General features: G+C 33.9%; 1 protein-coding gene across 1 annotated transcript; it reads right to left on the bottom strand.

Moving 5' to 3' along the window:
- Positions 1–6,296: 6,296 nt before the first annotated feature.
- On the bottom strand, positions 6,297–7,238 carry LOC125362557 (olfactory receptor 8K5-like). Its single transcript, XM_048361376.1, has one exon. It carries the CDS (start codon positions 7,236–7,238, stop codon positions 6,297–6,299), a length of 942 nt encoding a protein of 313 aa, XP_048217333.1.
- Positions 7,239–12,284: the final 5,046 nt, after the last annotated feature.

Raw genomic sequence — 12,284 nt, 5'->3', positions numbered from 1 at the left:
TAGCTCAGCGGAAGAGCACCTGCCTGGTGAGCACAAGGCCACGAGTTCAGTCCTCAGCTCTGGGGGAAAAAAAACACAACTATAAAAGACTAATAAAGCACATTTAAAAAAACATACAATTATTAAACTCTGTAGTTCTATTCATAGTCACCTTTCTAATTTAATTTAATAATATTTTATCAAATAATTCCAGTTATATCAGTTTTTCTTACTACAAATTTCAAAATTGGACAAATCCTCTACTTCAAAATATCGTTCTCTGAAAACATTTACTTCTGTATTTGGTCCATTTAAAATTTCAATACATTGCACACAGTTTAGACATTTATATTAATAAGATCACAGTAGAGTCTTTTCTACATAAGTGAAGAAAATGCTAGGCGATATACATATGGTGATAAGTGCTAGACTAGGTTTTAACCTGGCAAAGGAGTACTCCGGGAAAATACTCTATTTAGAGGAGTATTAGAAAAAGCTATTTATTCTCTGATTGAAAATCAACATGCTTTTGGGCAGATTTATTAGGAAGGACATATGAAAATTACATCATTCAATGGACCTATTCTACTTAACACATAATTCTAAATATTAAATATATAATGGGATTTTTTGCATTTGTTTTTTAAGTTGTGAAAGTACCTTAGCTGAAAGAGATTTTTTAGGTGGATTTAAAAAAAATTCATGTGGATGATGAAATAGTTGCTTCTCAGGTTTATGATTATGTGTAGATGACAAATCTCATAGGACATGATATATGCAATCTATCCCTGTCTTCTTGTATCTAATCAGTGACAAAAATTACATAATCAAGTGCTACTGTTTACATTACTCATCTTTTGTGTTCCTAACTAATTAAATAATATTGTACTATAAATTATTTCAGCATATGTGTGCTTGAAATAATAATTATATCCAGAGAGAATTTTATAACTTAAAAATACTAATCTACACGTAAAAGGTGTAGTGTGCTTAATCATGCCAGATGTTGGGGTGGAGAGAAAAAGTCTGATCCAGTTCAAGCTCATTGGTGTTACATAATATATGTTTTGAAGAATCTCCTCTGGTTGAAAACACTTTGAAAATTATATAATGGAATATAATGGAAACAAAATAAAATTCATCCTAGATTGGACACATATGAAATTCTGCATGTGCTTTGTAACACTTTTGTGTATTTAAGCAATAGAATTTTTTTGTTTTAAATTGTTTTTGTCAAGGTGATGTATAGAGGGGTTACAGTTACATATGTAAGGTAGTGAGTACATTTCTTGTCAAACTTACTAGCTCCTCCCTCACTTTTCTCCCACCTTCCCTCTTCCCCTATCCTGCCCCCGCCAAGAATTGTAGTTAGTTTGCAATATATTTTTTGTAACTAACACTGTTGCATTGGTTCACTCTTTGTCTCACCATTTTGACATTCTCCTTCCCTTCCCTAAATCATACAAACATATAAAATACCCAGGGTACCCTAATCAGAAACAGTGACAGCAGGGGCTAAATCATAGGGAAGATAAACAGAAGAAAAAAATAAATAATTTTACATAGTATGTTAAAAATAAAAACAACAATGATAAACCACTTGTTTCCATATGTTGGAATTCATTTCGCTTAGCATCATCTTATGTGATCATATGAACATAGCTATTGAGCTATTGTGATCATCTGCTAGGATTATTTTACAAATTATTACCAAGAAGGGGAACCAATAGATTTAAATTATTATAAACTATATAATATAGGTATACATTAATCAAATTAAAATACATCTGAATACTCTAAAGTTTATGTCAGATTATGATGTGGAAGGCATGATGATGTAAGAAAAAATTTTTTGAGTTTACTCAATTCTTAAAAAAATGGAGGTAGTAGGGCTTGAATTTATGATCTTACTACATTTACTTCTTTGGCTGGTGCTCTGCCACTTGAATCATGCCTTTATCCCTAATTTTTTACAAGGATAAAGAAATGTAATAGTGGCATATAAAGAAAGTTGTAGTGACCACACCCTCTGAGTTAGAAGCAAAAACAAATAAAATATACAACCTCATATTACAAGTAATTTGATTAGAAGTAATTTGAATTAGTTCATTTAAAATATTTCTCATCAGATCACACCTATGGTGAACACAAATGAAGACATTATAATCAATGTACATTATATGAAAGTTGAACTATGTAATGAGAAGTGGAAGTGGGGGAGAATAATGAAAGTGGTGATACTCATCAACATACATTGCATTTATAAGCTGACTTATGAAATTAAACCCCCATTGTACAACTACTTAATGAAAGTATGTTAGGTGAAGTAAGTAAGTCAGACCCAGAGAGTTCTTATATGTTGAAAATAGATTTAGCTTATAAACTTATAAGCAAATACCCTAGATGGTGTGCAAGTTTATACAAATACAGTAAGTGAAATATGCTAGATTCAAGGGAGAACACAAATTGTGTAATTCCTTACAAAGTAAAGTCAAAGTTCAGCAAAATAAACCACCAGGAAGCAGGCCATCAAACAGAATGGAGTGAGGTGAAGTGGAAAGGAGACAAATGAACAGAAGAGGGGAAAAATGCACTGAGGAATTCAATGTATGTCCCACAAAATTAAGAAGAGTGAGGGAATGGGTGGTTAAGGAAGGGATGGATGTAAATGTAGAAAGGGGTGACACTGATGAAGATGAATTATATTCATTAACTGCTTTGTTAAATGGTAAATGATTTGTACAACTACTTAAAGATACTCTAAATGTGTATAACCATTCAAAAAGTTAAAAATATATTAATAATAAAATAGCTCATGATCTTCTATTTGTTTACTAATACAAAAATACACCTTTATATTCACCATTAGGCAGAAATAGTAGGAAATTTCTTCAGTAAATAAAATAAATTCTATGCATTTTACATTTCATTTATTGTATTTTATAATTAAAAACAATCAGAGAACTAAAGCAAAACTTGTACTTGGTAAATACCTGGTTTCTTTTTTTTATTGTCAACCCTGAAATTTTATTAGGTTCTCATATAATTTGGAGATTTTTCTTTTCAAAGTAAAATATTTACTTAAACATGAAAGAAACATACAATTTTCCTAACCAAAAAAAAAAAAAAGCTAAATAACAAATTAGTAATTAGGACAGTTGGTTCCTCAAGGATTAAAAAGAAAGATCAGTAATATCTAAATTGATGATGAATAACAAAGAAGAAAAGCAGGACTTGAATTAAGTCTCCAAAGGTGGTATAGGGGAAGAATAATGTAAAAGCTTTTGAAAGAGTTACATACCTGGTTTCTTGTTAGGACAGAAAAGATCGGTGCTTACCCTCATGTCAGCTTTGGAATACTTAGGAAAGAAACTCTTTATGTTGTTTCATTTTTTTTCCTCAAGCATTACCTCATTTTCAAATAAACTTACTTATAGGAAAAAAGTATTAATAAAATCATAATGACCATTGTAGATACATTTTACTATCTTTTCATACTGCTATATTTGTTGGGTAGTGATTAGTATTTTCTAGCAAAAAAAAAAAAATTCTGTTTGAGAAAGTTGTATCTGCTTTGGGTGAGATACCCCTGGAAATCAGAATATATTGTGGGCCTCCTAAGTTATCATAAATTTAGCTCCTGAGAAGTCTGCTAATCTTCAAATAATGCTTTCCACATGTAAACAGAAAGTAGAAACTCTCTTTTATCTCATCGACACATGAGAAAAGAATCATAACCACATATATACTTAAATAATCATTGGGTGTTACATTACGTAAAACTATTCTTACATGATTATTTTAATGGGGTCCTAGAGCTTAAGAGCTAGTAAATCATTATGATAACAATCTACTAAGCTGGATAGTGTCAGTTTCTTCATTAGCCCATTTTAAAAAAGTGTTCATATTATTTTAGTGCTGTTTCATTTGCTTTATGTTTTTGCCTTAGAGATAAACTTATTTATATAAAACAAAAGTTTTGTACGCAATACCATAGTATCATTTTAATGATACATATACACTTAACTATTGAATTATGGAAAATATTCAAAGGGTTATTAAAGAAAAAGTAACCTCTATTTACTGTTTTCTAGGGGCTGGGACTGGAGTTTGAATTCAAGGCATCATGCTCTGACAAACTTTCTTCCTCATTCTACAGCTTGAGCCATATCTTTACTTTCAGCTTTTGCTGGTTAATTGGAGATTAGAGTCTCACTGACTTTCATGCTTTAATATTCTCAGATTCCTGGTGTTCCAAAAGCTTCTTATAAGAAAGTTTTTGTTACACCTCTGCTACTAATATGAAAGATGCAAATGTCATTGAACACTGCGTTCATTTTTAATATGGAATGTCCTGTCTTTCTCTTTATAAATTTTTACCTGTGATGAAGCGCTTGACTTCAAGTGTTTCTCACATGGCATTTTGAGAATAATTTATGGAATTTGTTGCCTCTTGAGGTTCTCTCTAAGGAATTGTTAAACTGGTAATTATCTCTAACAAATCTGAGAATTTAACAAGATATCTAGAGGCTGCTCTCAATTAATCAAGGGTACTTCGTATTCATTGGTGTATTCTGTTTCTCTAGGAAACCAGAATAATATGTAAAAATGCATGTGTGTATGGTTATAAATGTACACATACATGATAAATATGTATATATAATAAATATCCAAACATTAAATTATGCATGCTACATGTTATATGTACATATACACTCATAAAACACACACACATATGAATTGTGTATGTGATATTATATATACCTATAAATGAATATATGATATGAAACTCACCAAAAGAGCATGATAGGAATGAAAGAAATAAGAGTAATATAGTGGAGAAGGTGAATTTGTTCAAAATATGCCGCATGTAAACAGAAGGTAGAGCATCTCTTTTATCTCATCAAACATGAGGAAAGAAACAGTTTTACTAATGCATGTTAACACAAAAATCACATGCATGTGTGCATGTGTGTGTATACATACACACATAGTCACTTAATTTCTTTATTGAGTCAAGAAACACAGCATTCTTCCACATCTCTCCCAAGCCCACTCATCTCAAATTTCCTAGTTACATTTTCACATATATATTGAATGTTATTTGTCCACCCTTCTGTCTATCCATCCACCCTCTCCCTTAAAACACCTCCCTAGATACCACAAGCTCATCTTTTTTTTTTTTTTTGCCAGTCCTGGGGCTTGGACTCGGGGCCTGAGCACTGTCCCTGGCTCCTTTTTGCTCAAAGGCTAGCACTCTGCCACTTGAGCCACAGTGCCACTTCTTGCTATTTTCTGTATGTGTGGTGCTGGAGAATTGAACCCAGGGCTACATGTATACGAGGCAAGCACTCTTGCCAGTAGGCCATATCCCCAGCTCCACAATCTCATCTTATTAATTATCCATTTGGTTCCCTAACTCTGTCAAACGCTTCAAACAAGAATCTGTTCTACTATAAAATTATCTTCCAAACCTTGTCAATTAGCTTTTGCCTCTGAGATCCCTGCTGGCTACCTGGCATAAATGGGGAGTTTGAACTGTTTTATTTTATTTCTTATGTGAAATTTTTCCTGTCCTATGTGTTTTCTGGGATATTTTTCCAGCTTACAATTCCCTAGTTATTCATCTGAAATATTTGTAGCTATGAATTATTCATATCTAACTCAGACACTTGATCAGGAGAATCTTGAACAGAGGAAAAACTGTACATAATAAAAGTGTATGATATACAGGCAATAAGTAGCAATATTCCAAAAGTATGTAATTCATCTCTAACTAATTTAAATACAAGTAAATTAAATTTTGCATTTAGAAGAAACAAATTATCATGCTGGGAATTAAGAAAACCACAGTGATTAAATATATTTTGTTTGAAAGAGACGTTTAGATGTTTTATGTTCAGGACATACAATAAAAATGAAGTTAACTAGTTAGCTATTGACAAAAATGAAACAAAACAAAAATGATAAAGCAAACATGAATTGCTATTACAGAGTTTAATACATATTCCTACTGCAAGAATATAAAGTTAGATGGAAATGCTAAAGGAACATTGGTGCACACAGAATGTTAGGAAGAGTTATTTAATGGCTATCTGAAAGATTAGGGTGAATGAGAGTGAATATAATGGAAGTAATCATAGTGTGTGAATGTTATAAATTTTTGCTGTGAAGCTGAAAGTATGTATTTATCTATGTATCTGTCTATGTATTTATTTATCTATCACTTATCCATTTATAACTGTCAATCTATTAGATATACTATCAAGTATCATTTTTGTATCATTATGGTTTATTGAAACATTTTGTATTACATATTAAATACAATGTTTAAATTGATTGTTCAAGATCCTGTGAAAGGCATTTTTTACTTCTTTGTTTCTAATGCTGTAAATCAAAGGATTCAGCATGGGAATCACTAATGTATAAAACACAGATGTTAATTTATCAGTGTCAAAGGAGTGTGTGGACTTGGGCTGCACATACATGAAGAGTAGAGTCCCATAGAACACCACCACCACAGTCAGATGAGAGCCACACGTGGAGAATGCTTTCTTCCTGCCTTCTGCAGAATGCATTCGACACACAGCTAACAGAATCAGAGTGTAAGAAATCAGCACCACTACAAGGGAGGAGATCAAGTTAAATGCTGAAAATGCAATGATGATCAATTCTATATCTCGTGCATTTGAACACAGCAGAAGTAACAGAGCAACATTATCACAGTAGAAATGACTGATGATATTAGAGCCACAGAAGGTCAGGATAAAAATCTTAACAGTGATCATCAGGGCTTGAAAGGCACTGTAGAGGTATGGGAGGCCCACCAGCACATGACAGAGCCTCTGAGACATGATGACATTGTACAACAGAGGGTTACAGATGGCCACATAGCGGTCATAGGCCATAGAGGACAAGATGAAAAGTTCACTGATGATGAATGTAATGAAGAAAGCCATCTGGGTGGCACAAGCATAATAGGAAATGGTATTTTCTTCTGAAATAAAATTTACCAACACCTTGGGATAAATGACAGTGGAATTGCCAAGGTCAATGAAAGCCAGGTGTCTGATGAAGAAATACATAGGTGTGTGTAGGTGAGAGTCCAGCTTGGTTAGAATGATCATGCCCAGGTTTCCCACCACTGTGACTGTGTAGATGAAGAGGAAGACCCCAAAAAGGGGGAGCTGCAACTCTGGCCGCCTTGTGACTCCCAAAAGAATGAACTCATTTGGTGTTGTAAGGTTTTGTTGGCCCATTTCCTCCAAGAACCTACTCTGAAAAAAGAAATGTTAAATGTTTTCACATGAAATACTTGTTAGCTGATGAACTCCATAGAATGGAGATTCTTATTGCAGTAGATGGTAGCATAAGAATTTCAAGATCTGATTTTAATAACTGAAGAATAGAATCTTACACTTTCCCCAGTAGAGGGCTATGTGACACACAATGTCATAACAGATTAAATTCTTAATAAAAAGTAATATTTGGAACATGGGTGTTGGTAAAACATCTACATGATTGAATCATAAATTATGAATGCACTTCAGTATTTGTATGTCAATTCTTCTTCTTTTTCTAGTACCTGGGCCTTTTTGCTGAAGTGCAATTGAGACACCTCTATTTCCAGTCTTTCACTGGTGAATTGGAGGGAAGCATGGTAGCCCAAGGAGTTCTAAGAGTAATTTTGACTGTGTGCTTAGTCTTGTTTTAAACCTTAATTTTCAAATTTCAGCCTCTTGAGTAGCTAGCATGATAGGCTTGGGCACCAACACCTTCCAGCTGGCAAAAGCAAGATACATTAACCACAACCCATTAATTCGTCTACATACGGACTTTTACCACTTGGAGTTTTTACACTAACTGAATCAGAATGCCTCAATCTATACCAGCACTTTTAGCATTCAGCGAATAGATTCAGAGCAAATTGAGTTAATGATGTTGTTCATAAAGTTTAAAGTCATTGCTACCTATCATTAATCAGTAATATCTTTCCATGTAGAAATGGCTACACCCCATCCTCCAATATGTAGCAATAAATATAGACATTTAATAGTAATATCAAAATTCTTATAAATTTTGTATTGCTTTGCCAAATTGTTCAGAAATGAGTGCAAATTTTCCCATGGGAAATTAAGTATATGCATTCATTTATCAAATTCCATGTATTATTTTAATTTTTAAAGAAAGTAAATCCTTATTTTAGCATAGATTACAGGACATAGAACACATGAATCTATTATCCTCCAACATGTGGTTTGTGTCAGTATACTTGGGATTCAGAATTTGATATTATATGATTTATTTCATTTTTATCACATTATGGAGATATATTAGATGACTAAATCATTTAAAACATTCCTTTGAAATTTTATTACCCTATGTATTGATAACAAAATTATTTCTGCAAATTTCCAGTGAAATATTCAGTATAATACTGTGATTTTCAATTTTTGTCAGCACTCTACATAATGAAATTAGCATAAAATTGAATAAATTAAAGTCTGATTACTATGATGAAAGGGAGACTAATTTAAGTTAATCTCTTAAATTTCTGTCCTGTCCTATTCAGTGTCTCTACAGTAAAACCATAGAATTAGGTTGCTGTCATTTCCAATTAGAGAAGATATTAGACATGAAAGTACTCAGTAAGATGCAGAACAGAATCTGGGCTGTGGCTCAAGTTGTAGATTGCTAGCCTTGACCACAAAGAGGCTCAGAAACAGCCCCCAGTCCCTATGCTCAAGCCCCATAACTGAGCAGAAAAATAACTTTCCATTGTGGGCTGGGAATGTTGCTTAGTGGTACAGTGCTTGCCTAGCATATGTGAAGCCCTGGGTTCATTACTAATAAAAAAGGCTGGAAGTGACACTGTTGCTCATGTGGTAGAGTGCTTGCCTTGAGCAAAAGAAGCTCAGAACAGTGCCCAGGCATTGGGTTCAAGCCCCAGGATTGGCAAAATGAAAAAAAAGATGCAGAACAGAGCAGTAGAGTGTTATCCTGTCTAATTGCTAGGCAGGAACTCAAGGAAGTCCACTAGTCTGGAGCAGCTCTAGTCCCCAGCACCTGAGGCAGCTGACAGTGAGTTTAGGAACATGTTCTATAGTGGTGTCAATATTTCCATTTTGATCAGGAAATGAGGCCTAGGGAGAAGAGAGATACTGGATTTTACTGAGCTGCTACCATTTCCTTTCCTTCATACTGTTGTGTGCCATATCTCCATTGAGTTTCAGTCTTTCTTTTCCAAATTCTTTTACTTTTTTCAATTTTTTTTGTTAATGTTTGTATTTCATACACACAGGTTTTCACTGTAGTGTTACCACACAGGCAAAATACCTGCCTCGAACCCATCCCTTCTATTGCCCACTCACTTGACCTTACCTCTTCGTGTCACTATTTCAATAGGTTTTATCCAGTTTCATACCTATGAAACTCTCATAACTTCTAAGTTTATCCTTTTTGTTTTCTCAATGATACATCGTCTTGACACAAATATTTCATATCTTCCTTGCTTTAGGTCTTTCCTCATCTTAAAATTATGTCTATTGATTATTCTTAGTTAATTTGAATGCATGGAGCCATTGGGCCTATCTTAGAGTTATACTGTGCCATAGGAAATGAAATGCATTAAACAATAGAATTCAGAATTCCAGTGCCAGTCTTTGTTTATATTTTGCCAAGAATCTCTTAGTTCTCCCTAGGTCTCCTCTCCTCTCCTCTGCTCTCCTGTCCTGTCCTGTCCTGTCTTCTCTCCTCTCCTGGCGTTTCCTTTCTTCCCCTCTCCTCTGCTCTCTTAACTTTTCCTCTCTCCTCCTCTTTTCTTCTTTCTTCTTCTTATTTTTTCTTTAACTTTTATTCCTCTTCTTTTTTTGTATTGGTACTAGGGTTTGAACTCAGGACCTTGCTGCTGTAAGGCTGGTGCTCTGCCACTTGAGTCACTACTCCAGTATCTATACTATATTTTAATTCTTTCTCTATTTTAAAAGTCAGTTGTGTTCCTCTAAAGATATGTATGTATGTATGTATGTCTGTACATATATATTGATCCACTAAGGGTATATAAGTGTATATACATATATATATATATTACACAGTATTTTACACAGTTCTTATGTGGCAAAAATATTTCAGATCATTTCTGGATAGTAATATACATATTCTAAACATCTGTATGTAGAACATGAAAAACAAATATCCAATAGACAAAAGTTAATAAAGACACTGTCATTTTTAATGTAGTTAAAGAAATCAGCAGTTACAACCATAAAACCGTTGACAGGATTCAAGAACAAAGAAAGATTATCAAACTCAGGTGACTGTGAAGATGCATGACAATTCTTACCCACTTACCTACACCTTACAAAGTCAGATGTCTTTCTCCACATTTTTCTTTGAATGGGAAGAATTTATTGGATTTTCCCCTTTCGGTGATGTTCCCCAAAGAAATGTCATCTAAATTTTTTTTTTATTGTGACTAAACCATGTGAGAGACTTAAAACTGCCTTGACAGTCTCCTGTTCCCTAGTGAGAAAACATAATAGCAACTCTCAGAAAGGAGCCATACAAGACACAAGATCTGCACAATTCCCTTGAGAGAGACCTGCATGATTTAGAAAGAAATATTAAAGCAACTTGGGAAAATACTCCGGCACTAGTTTATTCACAAAAATGTTAACTTGGTCCAAAGTTACCATGAAATTTTAAAATAATGAATATTAAAACAATGAACAGGCTGTAACAACACTGAAGAAATAAGTTCATATGAATTATAATAGAGACATGATAAACCTAAGGAAGATATAAAAGAATCCAACACAGATATGAATTCTTATTAAATTTACTTAGGTATTGACCAGAAGAACCTCTTTGATAACTTACAATCCTTGTAATTATACATTAATATTTTTAAAAATATCACCCACTTCATTATTATTAGTATTTATTATTGTGGAATTCTTGAATTTTGGGGGAGTCATGTTTTCTTTTTTTCATATGTCTTGTGGTTTTGTCATTGGGATTTGAACATTGGAAGCCTCTGTGTACATCCCTTTGACAATAAATAAATAATATTTGAATAGCCAGAAAAAGTCAGACCTAGAGACATGGCTAAGCAGTTTAAAAATAATAATCACAGTAATATGAGATGGTCCCTTGCTTTTCTGTGCAAATCATTTCTTTTTTTCTTCATGCATTTTAATTGTTATTATAAAGGTGATATGCAATTACATGAGTTAGATAAAAAGTACATTTTTTTCTAAAAAATGTCACCCCTTTTCTTGCTCTCTCCCATTTTTTCCCTCCCATCACCATTCACAAGCTGTTTGTTCGTTTTTATTTATTTTTTTTGCTTTCTTCATACTTTTATTTATTTTTACAAATTTTTATTATCAAACTGATGTACAGAGAGGTTACAGTTTCATACGTTAGGCGTTGGATACATGTCTTGTACTGTTTGTTACCTTGTCCCTCGTACCCCCCCTCCCGCCCCCCTTTCTGTTCCTCCCCCCACCCCCGAGGTGTTCAGTTCACTTACACCAAACAGTTTTGCAGGTATTGCTTTTGTAGTTGTTTCTCTTTTTTTACCCTGTGTCTCTCAAATTTGGTATTCCCTTTGAATTTCCTACTTCCAATACCAGTAAACACGGTTTCCAATATACTCAGATAAGATTACAGAGATAGTGTAGGTACAACCACAGGAATGTGATACAAGAACATCATCAATAATAGAAGCTACAGATACACATAGGACGTTGAAAGTAGTTACAACTGTGATATAACAATTGTTTCCATAACATGGAGTTCATTTCACTTAGCATCATCTTATGTGATCATAAGGGTATAGCTATTGGGCCTTGTGATCCTCTGCTATGACTTGCCTAAACCTGTACTAATTATTCCCAATAAGGGAGACCATAGAGTCCATGTTTCTTTGGGTCTGGCTCACTTCACTTAGTATAATTTTTTCCAAGTCCTTCCATTTCCTTACAAATGGGGCTATGTCATTCTTTCTGATAGAGGCATAAAATTCCATTGTGTATATGTACCACATTTCCCTGATTCAGTCATCTACTGAGGGGCATCTGGGTTGGTTCCAGATTCTAGCTATGACAAATTGTGCCCCTATGAACATTGCTGTGCTGGTGGCTTTAGTGTGATTTTGTTTGTGGTCTTTTGGATAGATATCCAAAAGTGGGGCTGCTGGGTCATAGGGGAGTTCTATATTTAGCCTTCTGAGGAATTTCCATAATGCTTGCCAGAGTGGCTGAACCAGTTTACATTCCCACCAACAATGAAGTAGGGTTCCC

Source organism: Perognathus longimembris, chromosome 13 (genome assembly GCF_023159225.1).
Source record: "Perognathus longimembris pacificus isolate PPM17 chromosome 13, ASM2315922v1, whole genome shotgun sequence".
Classification (NCBI taxonomy): Eukaryota; Metazoa; Chordata; class Mammalia; order Rodentia; family Heteromyidae; genus Perognathus; species Perognathus longimembris.
The sequence above is the reverse complement of the archived record's forward strand: the minus strand, read 5'-3'. Positions and strand labels throughout refer to the sequence as shown.